The sequence below is a fragment of the Rhinolophus ferrumequinum genome, chromosome 16, assembly GCF_004115265.2.
Source record: "Rhinolophus ferrumequinum isolate MPI-CBG mRhiFer1 chromosome 16, mRhiFer1_v1.p, whole genome shotgun sequence".
NCBI lineage: Eukaryota > Metazoa > Chordata > Mammalia > Chiroptera > Rhinolophidae > Rhinolophus > Rhinolophus ferrumequinum.
In genome coordinates, this window is record NC_046299.1 from 20,423,904 (window position 1) to 20,447,751 (window position 23,848).

Below are 23,848 nucleotides of genomic sequence, written 5' to 3' on the forward strand. Positions count from 1 at the left end.
GAAAAAGAAATACAAAAAACAATTCCTTTTGCAATTGCAGCTAAAAGAATAAAATGCCTAGGAATAAACTTAACCAAGGATGTGAGAGACCTATATGCTGAAAACTACAAGACATTTTTAAAAGAAATTGAAGAAGACACAAAGAAATGGAAAGACATTCCATGCTCATGGATTGGAAGAATCAACATAGTTAAAATGGCCGTATTACCCGAAGCAATATACAGATTTAATGCAATCCCCATCAAAATCCCAATGGAATTTTTTAAAGAAATAGAACAAAAAATCATCAGATTTGTTTGGAACCACAAAAGACCCCGAATAGCCAAAGCAATCTTAAGAAAAACGAACAATACTGGAGGTATCACACTCCCTGACTTTAGCTTGTACTACAGGGCTACAATAATCAAAAGGCATGGTATTGGCAGAAAAACAGACACATAGACCAATGGAATAGAATTGAGAACCCAGAAATAAAACCACATAAATATGGACAGATAATTTTTGACAAAGAAGCAAAGAACATACAATGGAGAAAAGACAGCCTCTTCAATAAATGGTGCTGGGAGAATTGAATAGCCACGTGCAAAAGAATGAAACTGGACTGCTATCTGTCACCATGTACCAAAATTAATTCAAAATGGATCAAAGACTTAAGCATAAGACCTGACACAATAAACTGCATAGAAGAAAACATAGGTACTAAACTTATGGACCTTGGGTTCAAAGATCATTTTATGAATTTGACTCCAAAGGCAAGGGAAGCAAAAGCTAAAATAAACGAATGGGACTATATGAAACTTAAAAGCTTCTGCACAGCAAAAGAAACCATCAACAAAATAAAGAGGCAACCAACTGAATGGGAGAAGATTTTTGCAAACAGTGCCTCTGATAAGGGGCTAATATCCAAAATATACAAGGAACTCATGCAACTCAACAACAAAAAAACAAACAACCAAATTGAAAAATGGGCAGAGGACCTGAAGAGACATTTCTCCAAAGAGGACATACAAATGGCAAATAGGACATATGAAAAAATGCTCAACATCACTAGTCATCAGAGAAATACAAATAAAAACCACAATGAGATATCACCTCAACCCAGTCAGAATGGCTATCATCAACAAGACAAATAGTAACAAGTGTTGGAGAGGCTGTGGAGAAAAAGGAACCCTCATACACTGTTGGTGGGAATGCAGACTGGTGCAGCCGTTATAGAAGGCAGTGTGAAGGTTCCTCAAAAAATTACGAATAGAATTACCATATGACCCAGCAATCCCTCTCCTGGGAATCTACCCAAAAAATCTGAAAACATTTATACATAAAGACACGTGTGCTCCAATGTTCACTGCAGCTTTGTTTACAGTGGCTAAGACATGGGAACAACCAAAATGTCCTTCGATAGATGAATGGATAAAGAAGTTGTGGTATATATACACAATGGAATACTATTCGGCGGTAAGAAAAGATGATATAGGAACATTTGTGACAACATGGATGGATCTTGAGAGTATAATGCTAAGCGAGATAAGTCAGACAGAAAAAGCAGAGAACCATATGATTTCACTGATATGTGGTATATATCAAAATATATATATAAACCAAACACAACAAAAGAACAAGACAAACAAATGAGAAAAAAAAAACTGATAGACACAGACAATAGTTTAGTGGTTACCAGAGGGCAAGGGAGGTGGGGGATGGGAGATGAGGGTAAGGGGGATCAAATACACGGTGATGGAAGGAGAACTGACTCTGGGTGGTGAACACACAGTGGGATTTATAGATGATGTAATACAGAATTGTACACGTGAAATCTATGTAATTTTACTAACAATTGTCACCCCAATAAATTAAAAAAAAATTAACAAAGACAAATATTTAAATCTTCCAAATGAAGGTCACAAGATGAGACAGTAAAATCTTAGTGTGAGTGAGCCAGGCCTTCTTTTTCCTGGACCACAGCTCATCTACAGTCAGGGTTAGCAGTGAGGGGAAGATACAGAATTCAAATAGCCTACATCATTAATAAGTTTTTAGTTAAATTGTGAGGTTAAGCATTTTGTCTCCAAAATGGACTCCCTGTCCTGGCAGTTCCTAAGGAATTGATACCTTATTTTGATCTCCTGCTTCAATCCTTGTGATTTCCATTCCATGAGGGCAAAGCACTGGTCAGCCCTACTGAGCCACTTAGCTTTAAAGTCCTTTTCAAATCTAGGACAGAAACAGAAACTGACTCTTGGCAATCCTTCCATAGCTCACCGCTTTGGCTGTCTGATGAACCCTGGCAAAACTTGTATCATTTGCATACTACAGAAATACCAAATTTAATAAAAAGTTAAAAAACATGTAGCCTGAATTGTTTATACTTGGGTGGACGACTGCTTCCAAACTTATCTTAATTTCATGAAAACACAAATACCTCTCTGTCCCAAATCTCATATAAGAAAATCATGCACTATTCTAGTTCCTTTTCTACTTATTAGCATTGAAAGCATCTCGATAAGCAAGGTAGAAGTGGGGGTAGAAGCTGTGCTGTGCTCTTGAGGAGCTTGGTGGGGAGGAAGGAGACATAGGAGTGCTATCTAGTCTTTTCAGTAAATGGTTTGACCCTGAGGTCAATCTCCCTCATTTCCATGTGACCAGCTAAACTCTATCTGAAGCTGAGGGAAAAAAAAAAAAAAAGTGAACATTTAAGATAAGATGAACATAGAATTTAAACTGTGGCCTTAAACTTGCTAAGGAATGCCAGGTCATGCAGAGATTAGTGTACACGCGATATTGTACACATGTACATGTGATGCCCAAGAGAAGCATGCGGTGAGTTCAAACAGGCCTCATCCAAAAGAATGCAGGGTAAATCACATTATGAGATGAGGAGAAAGCAAAATAAAAGGAGGATCAATATGTCTCTCTGGTACAAAAACAGGGAATGCCTGACTTTCGGACCATGTATATCTACACTGCTGACGCGAGGACCATGTCAGATTTGAATGTGATGAGAAGCCACATCTGGCTTGATAAATTCAAGCAGATTGCATAACCTCCTTGAGTGTGTCTACTTTCCCTTACAGAATTTCCAACTCAATACTTAAACTCTTTGATGTCCACATCAGAGGAAGTCCTAGAAAAGAGGAAGGTTTTCTTTTTATATCTGGTGATTAAGTGAAGGATGGGAAATAATTTGAAAAAAAATATATCAGTTCATGGTCAGAAATCCTGATGAAAATAAAAAAAGATAGAGATATTTCTAGCATTCCATTTCCTTCCTGGAATTCACAAGAACAAATTTTAATCTCTTGACAGAGTATTCTGGGTAATGTGCCGTTTTTACATCACATTTATTTAATGGGCAAACATGCAAACTCCATGAGAACAGGAGTTTCTCTCTGAGTTTTTCATCTAGAACAGTATCTGGCACATAAGTAGCACCATTTTTTTTTTCTTTTTACAGTGTAACTTTATGAAGGTCTGACCAGGACCCTAGATCCTTGAGATTTCTTTCTGACTATATCTCTGTTATCTCTCTTTAGGTATATGTACATGTGTGTACATGTCTACATATGTATACAACCACATATACAGTCACTGCTTATATATATATGTATATATTTACCAAATCATTTCTATTTTAGAAAAAAAAATTATTCTACCTATATGATACTGCCTTTGAACATCGTACTTATGCAACATATTGTTGCTATGTATCCACCAAAGGTTGAAGCTTAGACTCTAGGCATTAATAATATACTATATCTTAAGTGCTGTTTAAGGCCTGTACAGCTAAACTTGTATGCAATATTGTTAACTCTTAATACACTGATGTGGCTGCTTAACGATAGAGCCTGCTTATGACAGGAGTGGGGACGTGGGTTGGTATTGGATGGTGGAGGGTTATCATAACTGTTCCCCATATCTCCCTACATACACATAGGAACACACACACAGAGAGGTGATTCACTTTTTAAGAATTAAAATTTGATATATTTTTAGAAAACAGTATGAAATTATTATCTTTAATATTCAGAAGGTACTTCAGGGCTTTTTACAGCTTTAAGATCTATATCCTGACCACCTATTAGCATTGCAAAGGAGTGTAGTAAAATTTTCACAGCAAATTAATTTAAAGTGGAACAAGTACAACTGTGAGTGTGCGTGTGTGCACACGTGCACGTGCAGGCACCTGCATGTGCGTGTTACAGACTCTACGAGTTGCCCTTAGAATATCCTGTTTTCAATATGTTGGCTACTTTTTTCCCTCTATCCCTGTCCCTTACTGGACTGTGTTTGGAAACAGAGAAATACATCTAAAGACATAAGCTTTCTGTTTGCTTGGGCTTGACTATTGATTATTACAATACTAGTTTAAGTTCCGTTAGAAATCTTAACATTTCAATCAGAAGCCTAACTTCCCCAATCCTATCAGTAGACTGTTCTATTGGTGGTGCAAGCGACATATTTCCATTTTACAGATGAGGAAACATTGTCCCAGATAGTGAAATGCTTTCGTTTCGGGCTCCCTGGGAAAAATCCCTGGCCTCTTTCGAAGTACAACCCAGGTCACTGGGCTCCTTTGGACCATAGCAGAAGAAGTACTTACGTCATGATTTGGGTCTCCATTCCTGCCTCTACCAGAGCGCCGTCGACAAAAAGAGGAACCGAAGTGAAACCGTACTTGTCCCAGGAGTGGCCCTCGTCAAAACTCACCCTGGGTTGGAAACAAATACAAGAAAGAGACAACTGAAAACGAAACTACACTCTTCGGCAACCATCTTCTCAGGTTATTAAATTCTCCTCTGTGTCTCACTCTCTGGCAGTTTGGATTATCAATAGGCATTAATCGCCAACATCTCCCCATATTATTATGGGATTTGATCAAAACTGCATTTCCTGGCCTGGGAAGAGACAGCAACAGAGCTGCAGACATATTTCAATATATTAGATAGAATCAAAAAAAAAAACAACAACCCAAGCAGGAGGGCTTCATGAATGGAGTGTCACGTTTCAAGTCCTCTGAGTGAAACCTGAGGTTCCATTTACAGTACAATCAATTCAGCCCTTGGAGTTTTTGACACAGATAAATTGAATAGTGTGGGGTGTACCCCATGGGAGGGGAGATGTGTGTCTTTCAGATCAAACCTTAAAAAAAAGCAATTTCCTATTTGTTCAGAATGGATGTTTGGATCATTTTCCCTCCCTGATGGCACTTTAAGGGGCTTTCAGGGAAGAGTACTGAGTGTCTGAGATGTTCTACGTAGCACTGTGCCATCTTTCGTCCAACAGTAAGAGGAAGGACTGGCCCTTTGTGGATACAGCATCGGAAACGCTTTAGGGAATGCTACTAAATGGAGAAGACTGGAGTGATCCTGAGTGCTTGCTTCCTTGCTTTTCTTGGTATTATCAAGTACCTGTCTGCCACTGATTTAACCAGAGGACAGAACTAAAACACCATCTCCTCTGGAAAGCTTTTCCAGACACTCCTTCCACAAGGCAGCTTTATTTGCTCCATTCTGTGGGTCTTTCTTGGTCAGGTTAATTCTTAATTCTTCTCTGACTTCACAACACAGGATTCTCTGAGTTCAACTATAGAAACTCTTTTTTCTTATAACACCCAGGCCTTCTCCTATATTAGTGCTGAGTGATGGTTTCTTAACTTATCTTGAATCTCTCAATTCAACATTATAATTTTGGGAGTTCAGGGGCGGGGGGTTATGTATGTCATGTTCATTGAATGACCCCTTAACACCACCTACATATCTTTATTACAGTGCTTCTTTCCTGATATCACATATATATTATCAAAAAATATGTCTGTCTTTCCCCTGAACTGTGAGCTTTTTGAGGTCAAAGACTATACCATTCATTTTTGCATTGCTAGTACTTAGCAGAAAAGTTGGCACGTGGTACTATATAAATGTTAAATGAATAAATTAATGAAAAAAATAAGGAATGATTAAGGACACTCTTCTAATCCACCAATCATTTTTTTCAAGCATAATTTACACTGGCAGGCATGAACTGGATGTGGGAGTCTCTTTTTCCATTACCAGACAACCTACTCAGTCCATTCCATACTTATTTATATTTTTGCCTCTCTCAGATTCTCTGTCTTTCTCGTTGTCTTATCCTCTCTCTCCCGATATATTGATTTTAAAAATTAGGCGGCCCATATCTTTACCCAGCTAGAATAACTAGTCTCTCAAACAACATTTTTTGTATTTATGGTGTACCTAAAGGTGGTGGCAAGATAGGACTACAAAGTCAAACTGAAATAAAATTCATTTATCCAATATTTATTGATGCCTACTATGTACCTGGTCTGGAAGTGGCCTCTGTTCCAGGGATATAATAGTGAACAAGGAAAGGAAGGCCCAAGCTTCAAGAGAACTTACATTCCAGTTTGAGGAGACAAAAAGCATGCAGATAAATGAACACAAAAATAGGAGTAAGAAATAAGTGTCATCAAGACAATTTAAAATGGAGTGCTGTGATAAGTGACTGAACAGCTACTTTGTATTAGGTGACATTTAAACTGAGATCCGAATGACACAAAGGAACTAGCTGTGCTAAGATCAAGGTGAGAGCAATACCAGAGGTCAGATTTAATGTGAAATTAAGTTGCTGTATGGGAAGAACAGAAAGATGATCAGTGGTTGTAGGTTAGTGGGAAAGGAAATTAATAGAAGGAAATCGTGTCAAGAAAGTAGGGCTGGGCCAGACCACAAAGGACCTTTTTCTGGTTGAAATGAGAAAGATAAGATTTGATTTAAACTTTAAAATATAACTTTTATTTCTTGGTGGGGAATGGATTGTTAGGAATCAAAGTAGATGCAAGGAGATAAACTGGAGGGAGGCGTAGTGATTATAAGTGACCGAGTAAGAAAAGGGACTTGGATAAAGGTTATAATAGTACAGATGGAAAGAGGTGGAAAGATTTAGGAAACTTTTAGAGATGAAGTCAATAGATTTTGGTGATGGAATGTATAGATCGCTTGAGTAAAAGGAACACAAACAATGTGGATTTTAGGGGTTAAGCAAATGAGGTAGGAAAATAGAAAGAACGGGAGAAGCAAAGCCTTCTATTTGTTTGTTTCTGTTTAGTCCACATCAAAGATTAGAAGCTTTTTGGACTTCCAGCCTTTGACACTGTCAAGGAAACCTTTGGATAAATGGATCTGGATTTCTTGGGAGTGAGCAAAGCTGGGAATGTAGATTTAGAAGTCACTTATAAGGTGGGACCAAATTAAAGAACGATGCTTAATTTAAAAACAAGCAAACAAACAAAACAAAACAAAAAAACTCCACAGCAGGAGAAAGAGGAGAAAGGAAAATAATAACTAATAAGCTAAAATAACAAACTGGGGTCATTGTCAATCACAAAGTATGTCCCAGCAATAACATTATTGTGAGAGGTAATCAAGCCATTGGGGCTAGTGTGTGTTCACAGATAGATAGCATACACAATAAAAGAAATTATCCTTCTACCACATCCTAAATACTATATTCAGTTTCAGTCATTGTAGAGAACTGACAATCAATATGATTAAAGGTTAAAAAAGAAAAAGTAGGTTGTTGTAGAAATAGATTCTATGAATTGAAGATAGCATAGGGAAAAGAAGCATAGAACTGAATTCATTACCATTGCTTTTTTATTCTAGTAAGAAAGCTTCTAAATAGTTAAACCAATAAACAAACAAAAACAACCCTAGTTAATTAATACTGAAAAGGGGTAATGTCTGTGAAGGAAATCTGAGAGAATATAGTTAGATACATGAAAACATCAATTAAAAAATACAGATAGAATAAAGGAGAAGACTTCCATTCTCATAATTCTTCTAAAGATTGTAGTCAAATATTTGTGTACAAGAATGTAAGCGCCAAAGTATTTTGCCTTGTTCATTGATATATCTCAACCCTTTACTAATACTGGATAAATAGTATATGCTCAATGAATATGTGAGGAATAAATGAACAAATGCATAGAATTTGTTGTGAGTTGCATATCTGATCATTTTCTAGAACCTATAAAGGCTAGGCAAAGAAATCTCGTGAGGTCCTTTCCAGTTGTGTTTCTTTCCATGGCTCTAAAAATCACATGCAATTCTGGAGCAGACATTCTGCATAGATGTGGCCAGCAGAACAGGGACTGTTGGATAGAAATTACAAGTAGGTTCATTATTGCTCAGCACAAAAACCATCTTTCTAAAAAACTAAAACCATTATACAAGATGGGAACTCTCTGTCTTGGGTATTTGCAAGTTGGTCAGCATCGTGGTATTCTGCTGAAGTAGAGTGATCGTCTTAGGTGCCACAGAGGTATCTGCTCTACTAGTTGTGAAAGTAGAGCACATGTTTTCTAAGACCCTTCCTTGCTCCATGGGTCTATGACTTTATGATACTGAGATGAGACCTACTAAAAGGAGCAGAATCTTCGAAGAACTACCAGAACGCTCCCTGGAAGTCTCTAGCACAGAAATAGAGTTGTAATGGTCATTGAGAATCAATGTTCCTCCCTTTGGTGAGATGCATTGCTCCATTTTATTTTATTGCAGTGTATGAGGTGGTGGCAATTTAGCCACCAGGAAGTTCTTCAGAATAGCACATGCACTTTCCCTTCTCAGAGGCATGGATTAGAACTATCGTTTTCATGTGAATGTTTCTCTGAACAAAATACTAATGCTCACAACCATCTAGAGAAGAGCAAAGGAAAAAACAGGGCCAGGTAATGTTTCACTTTCTGCTTCCAAGAGCATCCCATTGAAAGGAGACACTGCAAACAGTAGGACCCCATCTACCTGCCGATTAGCAGCTCTGTCTATTGTGAGGTGTCAGCGTTCTGCATTCTGCGGGGCTCCATTGTTCATTTCACTCTAATGCTTCGAAGGCACAAAGGTAATACTGGATGGAAGACTCACCTGAAATAGCACTTTGGTTCTAATCCCTATGCCTCCCAATGTACATGGTCACAAATAGATGGGCTCATTTGTATGCCATTTGCTTTCATGCATATCTAGCTCCCTATCATTCCAGGTTATAGGAAATAGTATGCCTTGTTAGCCCAGCTAAAGTTTCCCCAGGTTTTCAGTTATGACTCCTATTTTCTCTGAAAGGCAATGTAGCTATTATTTAAATTTGAGAGTCAATATACCCTTGTATAAGAGTGGCTAGGCTGGTGTCCTTTTCACACACACACACACACACACACACACACACATATGTATATATGTGTGTGTATATATACACATACATACACATCCTGTATACAAAATAATGTTGGTCTGAGACATACAATAGAAAATAATAATGAACTGATTACTTAACCTTTCTTCTACTTAAAATGAGCTATGTGTTTATCTCGAAGGTTGTGGCTTAATTAGAAGCTACTGGTAATGAAGAAACTGTGTTTGAGTCTCACAAGCTTGCAATGCATAAGCAGGAAAATCATTTAAGAATGTTTTAAAGAAACACTGATGATAATGGTATGGACAAGCCCTTACAAAACACTCACTTAGCCTTTGAAACAGAAGTGCAAAGGAGAATTCCTGAATGAGTTATTTGTGCTTGTTGCTTTTTAACACACTCAATAGCTGGCATTTAACCATTGCAGCCATTATTTCAGAAAGCCATCAGCCATTCATAGATAAGCAAGTAAGCAGAAACTGTGGGTGGTGCCCAAGTTCAGGGAGACATTTGTAGCATTTATGACAAATGACAGTGTCAACATCCTTTATATGGAGAAAATACTATCTTAAAAACTCAGTCTGAAAAATCATTTTTAATATTGTGTAAGTTGGAATAGGCCAACAAAGGCAGGGTAGTATTATCATTATTATCAGAGGAAATTCAATGGGAATGCAGCTTATATTTTTCTGGGTTCTATATTTTTTTTTTTTTTGCCAACAAAAGAGATATGTAATAGAACAAAGGAAAACTCAAACTTTGTATTGATTACTTTGAAAGGCATGATTTGATCCTGAGTGAATCTGAAACTATTTTCCCAACTTAGATGGTTTCCCTCCAGAATATCCCAGATAAGTGCTCCTTTTGCAACTGATCAGGTCTCTGAAGAGACACTGTCACAGAACAGACTGAACGGTCAGATGTAAGGATGCGAAGATGCACCAGAGCCAAAACTCTCTCTAGTCCCTCTGCTCCATACACTCCTTCCATGCCAAATATACTCTCCCCTTCTATCACCAAAAGGAAATAACAACAAAAGCAATTTTTTTTTATTTCTTAAAACAAGGAAAATTTTGTTTGAAAGGCCCTAAAGGTCAACCGTTAAGTAAATACCAGGTTCCTACCATAATGAAGGAGAAAGAGCAGGAGGTCGATGGTCAAGTGTAAGATGAGGTTGTCACCTCTTCTGCTAGGACGTAAATGGAAGAAATCTGCCGGCTGTATCTGCCTGCAGAGCATTTATCAATTGTCTCTCTGAGATTTAGATGGAGGCTCTTAAAATATCATGATATGGGTTAACAAAGGTTGCCTTCATTAGTTAAAAAACAAACAAACAAACAAAAACAAACTTGTTTTAAGAGTCAAGCTGTCTTCTCTGAGAGGGCAAGTCCTACTCAGCCCTCAACAGAGGGAGCTCTTCCCTCCATAGAGAGAGAGAGAGAGAGGTCTTTATAGTAGAAGGAATTACCTACAGGCTCAATCTGAACCCCTTTAACTGGCATTTAAGTTCTTCTGAGTCCTATCCACCCTTACTTACATTCTTGATTCCAACCAAATGTAGTCTTCTGAACCCTCCCTACATTACCTGAATTCCTGGCTTTGGTCAGAGTTTTCTCTTCCCTTGGTTTGCCTCCCATCACCCCTCCTACTCCTGGCATACTTTCTTCAAGGATCAGCCCCCATGACTCCTACTCCATCCTCCTTCAGGATTCCAGCAATATGTATACCCAATATCCTTTAGCAGGTATTGCTTTCATTTCTGGTGATATGTGAACTAAGTTCTTATCTTGACTATGATCTCCCAGAAGGCCTGGACCATGTATCTTCTGTGTACTCATTAAAGGGTCTGAAAATTGGTAGTTAAAATAGAAGAGCATCTATGACAGAGGCTCAACTGGGTGCTGCCACGTACTGAGTAGCCTTGAGGAAGGTATTTAATATGTCTGCATTTCAGTATCATTATAAATATGTGATGAAAAGAATACCCACATACATAGGGTTGTTTCAAGAATTAACTTAGGTAATTCATGTAAAGAATTTATAACAGTGTCAGGAATGTAATAATCCTTCTGTAAATGTTATCATTAATATCAAGTAATTCCACACCTCTGATACTAACCAAAAATGTATGTAATTGGTAGTAAAAGGATGATAAACAATTGCATTGGGAACTTTTACAGGCTCATTCTTGAGTTGGTAGAGTACTTTTCCTACAAACAGCTTCATGCATCTTTTTAAAATTTATTTTTATAATCTCTAAGAGGATATAGTTAGTGGTTGGTGTAATCATTTTACTTTATGTTAGGTTGAGCTAAAAAAAACTAACAATATTTGATCATTTTGACTTACAAACATGGCAATTTCACATGGTTTAACTTAATAAATGGCCAGACTGAGCAAACTCTTCTTAAGTCCTTGCCAAGATAGCTAAAGCTTGGATTTGGTACCCGGGGATCCTTTGCTTTTTCTTTATTTCAGTATGATGCTTTAGAGTAAGTAAAACTCTTACTCTAAAAATTCTTAGTCAACAAATCATGCTCCTGGTACTTAAACCAGATTCCATTTTCCAGCCCATGGCTAATTCAACCCCACTGAACTCTAGATAACATATTCTCTATCACCAAATATTCACTTAGCTGAATCTAAAGCCTGATATTCTTTCCCTTCAGGATATAAACACCCATGAGACTTATCCAACTCCTGCCCAAAACAAACACAAACAACAACAGCAACATGATCGTCATCTTTACAATCATCGCCATCATAATATATCCTCACTCAGCTCTTTGTTCTCACCGGAGGGTCTTGTATACATACACTCAATTTCATTCTATAATCTACTTTTCTGAAAAGACCTATCTACTCTGTCTTTGCTTTACCCTATTGCTTATCACTCATTCATTCATTCAACTATTGCAATCTACCTTTCAACCTCACCTCTTTTTGAATCCACTCTGACAAAAATCGCCAATGACCTCCTATATTGCTTAATCCTAGATTTTTTTTCACTCTATAACTGACTTGATCTGATTATGGAATTTGGTGCTATTGATCATCCCTTCCTTCAGCATCTATGAAAACATTTCTCCTGGGTTTTTATCTTTTCGGCTATTTCTCCTTAGTCTGTTCCATAATTTCTCCTTCCGCTCTGTTTGTTGGTGTTCACCAGTGTTCCATAGGAGTCCAGAGTTTCTCCATGTTGTACCCACTCTCCTGTGCCACTGAGCCCACTGCCATGACTTTACTATCTAGGCTAAATGACTCTACATCTAGAGTATCAGCCCAGACCTCTCTCCTAACTATCAGATGAATATGTCTGATAACTAATGGTCACCTCTGCTTAATATTCATAGTCATCTCAAACTAAACTAATCTAGAATTGAACTTAGTATGTGCTACATGCACCTAAACTTCTTGAAGCAATTTCCATCTCCCAAATTTTGGATACTTATTCTTGTCTGCTTGAATTCAGAGCTCCTTTCTGCTCTTTTTGGCCTTATCAGATCCTCCTACCTCCTCACCCTACCGATCATACTTCCCCATCTAAATTATCTGGCCTACTACTGCTACCTAAGAGATAGATGATGTAATGTATATCAAATGGATGGATGGATGAATGGATGAATGAATAAACGGATGAGAAAATGGGAAAATGGGCACAAACCCATGCAGAATAACTTGCCCCAACCATTTTCACTAAAAAAGTTTCTCATTCATAGGGTAGGGAGCTCTCCTTACCACAAATGCCTGATTGGCAGAGGTGTGTGTTTCATGGCCACGAGGGCGCCACCCCAGTCTAGGAACCAGACATTGTACTCTTCATCAAAGATCTGGAACAACAACAACAACAACAACAACAATCATAGCAAGATCTTACATTTGCACAGTGCTTGACTGTTTACAAAGTCTTTCACACACATTGTTCTTCTAGATTCTGAGCCTTCCAACAACCCTATCAGGCAGTTTGGCAAGTACTATCACCCCCATTTAATAGATGAAGAAATGGGCTTGCAGACGACAAATAACTCTCCCTAGGCTAAGGAAATGACATTTCCATGGCTCTTTCCACTAGTACTGTAAACCAGTGTGCTACAAGAAGAGGAGGCAACAGGATGCATGCTCAACTAGATAATTCAAAGGAAAATGTAGCTTCAAAAAAGCTTCTCTGTCTTTATCTTAGTAGGTTACCACTCAGCTCTCTGTTCTTCCTCTTCTATTCAGATATTGGCTAATTTATAAATGGCCGGTGTCTAATAGTGTTATTTATAAATTATCGAGGAAGTTAAAAGACATTTCTCTAGAAATTATGCTATTCATGATGACTGACTTCCCAGAGTTAGCCACCACTTCCTAGGTTCCCCTAAAAGATAGATGAAGATCTAGATTTAGTGCTTGGGGATCCTTACTCTAAATGCTCATTGGAGCATAGTACTTCCAGGGACCTAAAGCTATTCATTCTTTAAATTATCCATTGTCCATAACCAATCTCCTTACTCATTAACACGTTTAATGATCCATCCATCTATCTATCTATGTAGGCATTTACTAAGCATTTACTATAGCTAAGAGAAATTCAGACTTAATCCCACATACAGCAATACTTCTATTATATATGACTTTCAAATCACCAACCTGAAACAGGAAGAAACATTTCTCCAGCAGACAACCAATCCCCTACTTTAGATCTTCTAGACCAAAGTGGAATTGGAGAATTCCTCTAGCTTTTAAGCACTTATGATGGCTCTTACAGACTGGATGGAGAGGTTGGGATGGTGGGTTAAGTGAGAAGTACTATGAGGGGTAAGAAGTTATAGGCGGATTGGAAAGGGAGAGAGTAGGAGGAACGGGGCCTCCTACACATATGCCCCAGGGAACACTATAGAAAAAAAGGAAGTGGGTTCTCAGGTCTAAACCTCAATGGGTTTTATTTCCCATATTTGACTTTTAAGGAAAGAAATATGTCAATACTAATGGTTAGTCTTAATGCACAAAGGACATAAGGGGGATTCATTAATATTTCAGAAATAAGTATAGACTCTGAACCTGTAATGCCAACATTTTCTCTCCAGAGCTCATAGGTGGTCTCTGTGATAAGACACATAATGGAGATGCTGGATTGAAGTGTGAGGATAAGGACTTAACAAAGGTTCTTGACAGTGGAGAGGAGAGAGATCTTGTTATGCTCACACTTCCCTCTTGACACTATCATTCCGGCCACTGCCAACTCTTGCCCTGTCCAGCACTAGAATGGAAACTGGAATCCTTAGCTGTTTGGGAAAACAGGAAAGAAAACCCAAGTAGTAAGAGCACAATGAAGGAATGTCACTATCACCAGTTGGCTGGGTGAGCTATTTCTTGATTTGGAGGAATAACAGTTTGTCTCTTTGGAATTTCCATTTGGAAAATGCTAGAGAATTCGCATGCCAGCTTCCATCCTCATTTGGCACTAATCACTAGATTATCTTGTATTTTGAAGGTATGTTTTTATTTATGTGTCTTTTCCTCATCCACTTGGTTATGACCGTGTAAGAATCCTAACTTATTCTTTGCTGTATGCCTTGTAGGACTCTAAAGGGCTGTGTCTAGTAGGTCCTTGGTAAACATTTTCTGGTAGTGGTAGTGAGGACAGGGGTGGCAATGGGGGTGGTGATGATGATGCCGGTGATAGTGACCATAATCCTCACTAAGGGATCCAAACAGGGACTTATAAAACTAGATTTCAGATGGTGACTGCACCTACATCATCAAGATATTCAGTGCTCTTCCCTTTCCTTCCCCAGGTAGAAACCTTATGACATTTAAGACTGAGCAAAATGTCAGCTCTGCTTGTGGAGTCTTTCCCAGTTTCCCCAAAGTAGAACAACTCCTCCCTTTTCTCTGCATGCTCATAATGCCACTAAAATATTACAGTCAGCCTAAGCTTTAGTTGGGTTATTTATGAGCCCATTTTCTCTACTTAATTTTGAACTCCTTGAGGAAAGCTGTCTGAGGTATTCAACTGCCTCCTCCGTTCTGTACTTGACACCTAGTTGACATTGTACAAATCTGCATTGTCCAACAGAGTAGCCACATGAGATTCTTCAAATTTAAACTGATGAAAACAAATAAAATTAAAAATTCAGTTCCACTGTCACATCAGCCACATTTCAAGTGCTCAACAACCCACATGGGGCAGCATAGACACAGAACATTTCCATCATCACTGAAAGTTCTATTGGACAATGCTGCTACAAATGTTTGTACAATTGGATTACTCTTTCATGTAGTCATATATCTATAAAGCTGTTTCATACTTACTTATGGACTTATACAATACTTAACCACAGACTTCCATGGCTTTGCTGGTTTAAAAGGCTACCCCCTTCCTCTTGCAGATACAGAAACAAAGCCAGAAAGGTGAAGAGACCTGCTTGCCAAGATTCCATGGCACATTAATGATAGAAACCATTTTATTGGTTGTATCCTCAGCAACCAGCACAATACTTAGCATCTCGTGACTGTTCCATACATATTGCTAAATAGAAGAACGAACGAAGTGGGAAAATTCCAGTTCTTATTTCTTGCCCAGTGTTCTTCCCATTTGATCCCATTGCCCACCCAACATGCCAGCCCAATTGCCAAGCTGAGCAGCTGCTTCCATTTCTTTGCAACGACAAAGTCATAAGAAGCCTGGGAGTCTATAGGAAGGAGAGAAGTTGGCAGAAATTGTCGTAAATCCCTTTTTCTCCTCCCAGAGTCTCCCAGTTACCTGTCTCCACGTGTTGCCCCCATCGGAAGAAATGAAGACACCAATATCAGTGTATGAGAGTTCCGGGCCAATGTTGCCTGAAACATAAGCAGAGTATTTGAAATTGTCAGACAGTTTACAGATTATGTGTGCTTGGGGTTAGAGGACAGGGCAGCAGTGAACAAAGGTTTTCTGAATGATGTATAGAGATGATTCGTGCAAGCTCTTTCTTAGTGTCATATTAAAAACCCACCAGGAAGATAAACCCAGTATGGGAGAAAGTAAATAACATAACAGGAATGCATCTTTAAACGATAAGACTCAAAGACCAAACATTGATTAGCTTGGATCTCTTGAACTGTTCATTCTGTATACCAATAATCTCTTAAAAACTGATCTTGACAGGTGTTCCCCAAGGTGGCAAAGAGAAGAGTGGACATACATGGAGAAGCTGGGCCCAGGGATACCTTCCTCCTCATATATATATTAGCCTAAGAAAACCTGGTGTGTGCGTGTGTGTGTGTGTGTGTATCTGTGTGTGTCTATATGTGTGTTTCCAACTTTAATTTGTCAACATGTTTCTTACATGCAAGGCAACTGAGTGACCACCCAGAATAAGATAACTATACTTAGCTGACCATGGCCATCGAGCCTGGCAGTAAAGAAGTCACCTGGTTTATATCTAGACTGATCACAGTTACTGCTTCTATCCCTTCACATCCACTTATTTTCTTCCTCTTGTACTTCATCACCTTGTGATTTTATTATAAAAGAAAGTGGTTCAGATTTTCTAATATATCTATATTGCCCAAGTTTCTCCAGTGGACACCTCCCCCTGCCACATAGCCTAGAACAGTGCCCCAAATATAGCAGTTAGTTGCTCAATAATTAATTGTGGAATGAGTGAATGAGTAAACAAATGATTGAATCAGCTGACAATATTAATGTGCATTTGGGGAGGTATTGAGAACTAGGAAAGTACCCTAAGCATGTAAGAATTTATCATTTTGACTGATATTTTTTCTTTAAAAAAAAGCAGGAAAAGAATGTTGGCTCCCACACATCTGTAGCCTAAATAAGAGCACAATAAAAATGCAATAATGAAAATGTTAATTGAGCTCCTGACATTTAATGCTTCAAAATGAGAAATTAAAGCCAGGCTACGTCAAGCTCCCGTCAGCATCAGGAGTGCACAGCTAGCCAACTTGTTTTGACACTCAGGCTTCTAAAAATAACCCTGGGGCTTAGGGCTCAGGCAATAGGTGCTAGTGAGTGGGGAGATGCACTGCAAGCAGCTCTGGGGAGATCTGTTAGGAATTTGGAATTCCAGTCTCCAGATACAGGTTTTGGAAAATAAAGAAAGATAAGATGGATGGGGCAGAGAATATCAGAGTTATTTGGTGATGGCTGCTCGGAGCCCAGTACTAAGAAGGATTCTGGTCATATTTGGTTCCAACAGAATAGAGTGTGGAGATTGATTAGTAATGTCTACAAAGGGTGGGAGAGGGAGGGAGAGAGAGAGAGAGAGAGAGAGAGAGAGAGAGAGAGAGAGAGAGAGAGAGAGAGAGAGAGAGAGAGACTGATTCACCTTAGGGCTAAAATCTGCCATGCCTGCCATAGTTTCTAGGATCTGTCTCATCACCTCTTACCTGCTCCCTTCAGGAGGTGGTTCTGCCAACATCCATAGCCTCCCTTTCAAAGCTCAGCCAGACTGATTGTGAAGACTTTGAGGTGGGGAGAATCGAAGGCTAACAGTGAAGTCTGTCTTTGGAAATATGTCCTGTCAATTGAAAGGAGCCCTGAAAGAAATGCTGCTGATCACAGGGACCAGAAAGTAGGTTCCCCGATGGAGAGACAGAAGGATGTACCCGGGATGATTTGATTTTTGAACATATTCAGTCCCTAAGTGGCCCTCTGGGAAATCTCTGACAGGAAGAGTCTGGAATATCATGTCAGAGAAGGAAGATTTGAGTAACGCACCTCACTAAAGTGGAACTGGGGCGGCTTACCTCCAAAGGTCCGCTGGCCAGGTTGGAAGATATAGCTATTCCCCACTCAAGTGGTGTGATGGGGGAGGAGGGGGAAGGAGGGGAGAGATGGAGAAAAACCCGGAGCTTCTCTCACTCATAGCTTAGCTGGCAAATCCGGGAGGTTCTGTTATCCTTTTGTGCAGCTTTAAAAACTTGCTTTTACCCCTCATTTCCTCCCAGGGCTACCCTTTTCCACTCCTTAGTTAAACACTAGTGAACAAAATGAGAGGGAGGAAGGAAGAGGTGGAGATAGGAAGAGGAAGAGGAGAAACAGAGGGAGAGAGAGTGGGGGAAATAATTTTGGAGTCCTCTGCGGTTAGAGATGCTTCTCTCACCACCTCTGTTACCTCTTCAGGGCAAACGAGGGGTCAGAGGAAGAGGTAGCTCGGTGCACGATCCACTGCAGGGAGGGCAGGTGCCTCCACGGAGGGAATTCCAGTCTCCAGATACAGGTTTTGGAAAATAAAGAAAGACACGATGGATGGGGCAGAGAATATCAGAGTTATTTGGTGATGGCTGCTCGGAGCCCAGTACTAAGAAGGATTCTGGTCATATTTGGTTCCAACAGAATAGAGTGTGGAGATTGATTAGTAATGTCTACAAAGGGTGGGAGAGGGAGGGGAAGAGAGACAGGGTTTGAACACTTGAGTTTCTAGGAAGCATGACAGGGAGCCCGGGGTAGCTGTGGAGCTCCGGGCTAGGTCTGGCTGAATGGTTACTGGACAGACTAGTCTCAGAGCCAGAGGGAATGTGGCCATGGGCACGACACCCTTGGTCCTCTGCCTCTTCATCCGTAACTGAGGAGAACAGTATTAGCCTTTTCTACATCATAGAGTCACTATGTGCCCAAGGCGAGGCACGTGCGTTGCATACTGAAAGTGTTTTGCACGGTGAAGACGTGAACACTACCTTGAAACCACAGTGGTAAGGATATTTAGAACCCTGGTGATTCTGCTTGCTTAAAGCAATTGCCAACCTCTCCAGACTGCAATTCCATCTGCCTTCTGAGACGACCTCAACAGGAATTAGAGATGCATCCTGGGGTGTACCTTCATCCATACAGCTGCCCTGAGACCACATCTCCATGCGAGATGGAAGACGCAGTGAGTAGTGAGAGTGAAGAGGAGAGAGCCCAGGGTCACTGACACCCGAAAGCAGGTGAAATGCACGGATATGGGAAGGGCCCTGGAGAGACATTGAGACAATGCAGGCCATTGAGGAAACCATTGGCTAACTTCATAATTATTTTCTGAGAGCAAACAACCTCCCAGGGAGAGCTGGCAAGCTGAGGAAGGGGAAGCTGGGTATGAGGAGGTGTGTGCCAGTGGATCCAGCTCTGGCTTATCATCCGGATCTCGTCAGCTATATTATATCCCTACCAATGTCCCAGGGTCCAGCAAGTGGTCATACAAACTTACAAAAGTTATAAAAGGAACAGAAAGGAAAATTAAGTCAATTCTGAAATATACGCATAAAAATCAAAAAACAAACTCATCTTTAATGGCTGCACATTTGTTCATTTATAAAGCCTTACTTAACATTAGACTAATTTAGAGGCACGTGCTGGTCACAGGTCATAACATCTACCTGTAATTCCACTCATGACGCTCTGAGCCTCTGTTGGGTATTACAGACACTCTTTCATCTCTAATTCTTACACTGTCACAAGGTAGAAAACATCTCTGTTTTACAGATGAGAAAAATGAAGGTCAGAGGTTAAAGAACTAAGCTGAATTCACAAGGCTAGTCAGTGTTAGAGCTCAGCTCGGAAAGCAGGATGACAAGGTTCCTGAGTGTATTCATTCATTCAGTGTGTGCAGAGTGCATACACATCATTTATGGATTCTATTGAAGTAGATGAGGAAATCCTAGTCTTCCGTTGCAAAAACAGTGGTTGTAAACTTCTGTAATATTAGTGACGGCAACAGGTTAACATATATTGAACATTCAATATGTCCTAAAAACTGTTCTGAGCACTTTAAATCTGTTGCTTCGTTTAATTCTTCAATTCTGTTATGTCAGTACAGTTATACCCACTCTGCCAATGCAAACACTGAAGCTCAGAGTGGTGAAGCCACACAGAACAAAGCCTGGCCACATAGTGCACATGTAAATAACATTAACTTTTATTACTGATTACTGTTTTCCAGTGTTGCTTCTACGCCAGTCCAGGGCTTCCTGTCAACCTTGAGGGAGGCAGAGAGCGCAACCATCCCCTAGTTGGGAGGTGCAAGGCACACAGATTACAGACTATGGGGACCGCTCCCCAAGTCACGAGAATAGCAACAGAGCCTGCCCTTACCTCACTGTCCTGGGCTCCCTGAAGACAGCGGTAGTAAACATGGGGGACCCCCACCCTAAGTGGTTCATAGTTGTTGCCTGAAATACCGGAAGGCTACACTAGATGTCAATCTGATGAGAGTGGTTGGACACTAGTGGCATTTACACTTCACACAGTTGGAGGTTTGGCCAAGGGAGCCACATCTAGGGGGGCAGTAACTGCTGGGTCAGAGCTTCAGGTTGATGAGAAAAAACAGGACGTACCATCTCAGAAAGTCACTGTGAATCTATCTGCTTTTGTGAGAAGAAAGCTGCCTAACACCAGAGCTCTAACTTCTAAGATTAGAAGCCTGCCTTGCTTTATGCCATCAATGAACTCCTGAAAAGGTGCATGTAAATCAAATGCAAGCTAATTGGAGCACCTTCAGGGGAGACTTTTCGTTTCATTTGATGGGCATCTTTCTTCCTGACGGATGTTCAGTGGACATGGTTCCAACAATGCAACCTGTAGTTTTTCGGCCCTTTCCCCCAGGCTCTCAGCCAAGTGGTTAATCATGTATAAACAAACCTTTACATGCATCAGACCCATCATGATTAAAAAGAGCTCTGGGGTGAATCCTCTGGGTAAAGAGAACTACCCCAACTTACATTTGGTGACCTAGGAAACTCACATGTCACATGTTCTTCAAGTGGGAATTCCCTATTACAAACAACCTTTCGGACCAGTCAGTTTACTTTCAGAGGAACTCTGGCCTCTTGCTAAGCCCAGGGACTGCTCTGTGCCTGTGTGGGATGAGGCACTAAGCTAGAACTTCCAAGTGTCTGGAGCCCCTTTCCTGGCTTGTTAGAGTGGCCATGGGGATGCATGATCCCTGCCTTTTCTTCTGGGGAGAGTGCCCCTAACTTTTATCTGTTGCTCAAATGAGTCCAAAGAGGTTATAAACATATGCCAGCAGCCTTCGGTAAAGAAGAAGCCCAGGGAATGTCTTCCTTACCTGTAGCCACCACAAGTCCTGGGGCTGTTGCCTTGCTAGAGATTCTTCCTGAGGAATATGGATTTTCAGAGATCTGTAAGTGCAGGTGTAAGGAGCAGAAGGGCTACAAGGGAGAAGAAAAACACAGTTTCATTCCAGTAAACTCCTGACACCCTCCGACCCGACCCCATCAGAGATGGGGTTTCCAGATGTGAAGGCTTTCAGAAGCAGTAAGGATTGGATGTGAGACACACCCTTAACTTGGGGCAGGAGTCATCACCACCTGAGATCAGCGACATGTTCACATCAGAAACTGCCCTGAGCACCTGTCCCTACCCCCACTGCAACTGTGTGGCAACCCCCCTCTTCCTCCCCTCAGCCTCCATCAGGATCCAGGTCATGGTCAGCCTCCTGAAGCCTTCCTGAACATTCCTTACGGCAGCGTGACACTGACCTTCTCCCATATCTGATCCTGACCGTCCCCCTGTGCTTCTTAGAGCTCCAAGGGCCCACTGAGAGGGCTGAAAAGGATACGCTGAGTGCAACAGTCTCCAAGCTCTCTACCCTCTGCTTCAGCTAGATTGTCTCGGCTTCTGTTTGATGTATTTTGTTCCTGTTTATAATTTTACTTTTAAGTGATTGAAGTTGTTATCAAAAACGTATAAGTTTGTGTTCGTTATTTATTTACTTATTTATACTATTTGGGTATTTTTTTAAATAATTAGGAAGTTACAGGGATATATGTGTATATATATATATATATATATATATATATATATATATATATATATATATTTTTTTTTTTTTTTAAATATAAAAATGATGAAATTGGAAAAAGGGGAAAATTAGGTTAAGAAAATGAGATGAAGCCATGGGTAAGGTAAGGTTTGGGGTGGGGGGGCGGGAATCATGCTGTGACCAGTTCCTAGAGAGAGGCAGGCATTTGTCTCTGACCTTCCTAGTACCCTAAGCAAAAACCATGGAGTTTGTATACTACAGAAGGGGAAAGGCCCTGCCTGCTCTATTTACCACTATATCTCCAGTTTTTAAAACAATGTCTAGAATACAGTAAGTGGTTAATAAGTGGCAGAAAGCAACTTTCTGCTAAGGAGAAACATAACCATTTCTGGGACCTTAGAAGAACTTCTCACATGGGTCCACTTTAAGATGGCACTGAGGGTTGTGAATGTCACTGATAATTACCTGTCTTCCCTCCATATCAGAAGTTGTGGCATTTTATATATCTTGCCCTCCATCGTGCCTACCCCAATATTCCATACAGTTGGAACCCTGGGAATGCTGATAGATGAACTATTTCATATGGATATACCAGACTGACCCTTCCTGGGTTTCCAAGGCAAATTTTGCTTACCTTGATATCCATCAAACACTTATCAAACTGTATCATATCGGCATCGGTTAGCAGGTGTGTTGCCACTACTAAGCTCCATCTGGGACCCTGGAACACAGGCACTTTCTCTTATATGTTTCTTTATCTTACTAGGAGTTAGAACACATGGTATTTTCTCGGTAAAAGCCTGTGGAATTCAACTGAACTTTCCATCTAAGTGGTATGGCAGTCTGAGTCCACTGATCCAACCCTGGAAATTGTAGGAAATCTCAGCCCAGTGTCAGCCAAGTTCCTAAGAGCCCCTGATGAAAGAAGTCCCCTAACACAGCATCCTAGCATCCTTAGGGAACCAGCCTGCCCTGTGGACTGCACATGAGACTGAGCGACTGACCAGCAGGCAGTGTATGGGGCTTCCTCTCAGGTCCACGTCTGGAGCTTGCAATAGGCGCCAATCCCTGCCCTTGTTGTAAGTGATGTATGTCTTCACCTGGTCGTCCACCTTCTTATTTGCCAGAAATATCCCTTTGATACCTGCTACCTAGGAAAAAGGGTGAGAGATGGAGAACCATGTTGGACCAAAACACCTGTAGTCTTGGAGAAGTCCTGGGAGAAGTCCCAGTATGTTCCACAGGGTGCTCAAAAGAGAAGAGGTGGACCATGGGGAGAAATGCCATACGACATGTGGTCTCTGAGAGAAGTTTAAGTTCATCTCTGCATCCTCCACACCCCACCCAGATGTCTCATTCGCCTCTTATCCACCTGCTTTTTTCCACTTTACATGCCTCTGTACTTTGTTCCATAGGACCTTGTCCTTAATTAACCATTAGCATTTCCCCGGAGGTGGGAGGGGTCGATAACAACTAAAGGAGTTACCCCTTCCAAAAGAACATGGGTTTTGCTCAGGAGGGGTTCGTAAACAGGTTTTCAAGGCATCAAGGTATAATCCTTAATGGTGTAAGTTGATATATTTTTGGGGCAGATGACCCAGCTTGGCGACCTGGAATCTATCTCTGGCTGTGTCCCTAGCTCACTGTGTGACTATAGATAGCTCCGATATCATCTTTGGGTCTCAGCCAAGGGTCACTTTGAAACCGGCAGTATCAGTCCTGTCCTCCCTTTTTTCCCACAGTTGGCTGGCGGTGGATACATGAGCTAATACAGAGCACTCTTGCCAGAATTCCCAATTATTGGGGTCTGCATACTCTTAATATTTTGAAAGGAGAAGAGCATCACCACAAAACAAGAAGCTAGAGGGTTAAAAGAGATTTATGATCTAGAAGGTTCTGGAGTAAGTACAGGTTCACTCAAA

The 23,848-nt window shown here is 40.4% G+C and overlaps 1 protein-coding gene across 1 annotated transcript in view; it reads right to left on the reverse strand.

Annotated features, from left to right (window-relative positions):
• SORCS3 (sortilin related VPS10 domain containing receptor 3) overlaps positions 1–23,848 on the reverse strand; it is a 539,475-nt gene that overhangs the window by 70,344 nt on the left and 445,283 nt on the right. The window contains exons 10-14 of the mRNA XM_033131434.1: positions 22,931–23,077; positions 21,210–21,312; positions 15,926–16,002; positions 12,916–13,007; positions 4,598–4,705 (exon numbers count right to left, since the gene is read on the reverse strand). Of these exons, the coding sequence (XP_032987325.1) occupies positions 4,598–4,705; positions 12,916–13,007; positions 15,926–16,002; positions 21,210–21,312; positions 22,931–23,077 (527 nt within the window). The remainder of the gene's footprint in view (positions 1–4,597; positions 4,706–12,915; positions 13,008–15,925; positions 16,003–21,209; positions 21,313–22,930; positions 23,078–23,848) is intronic.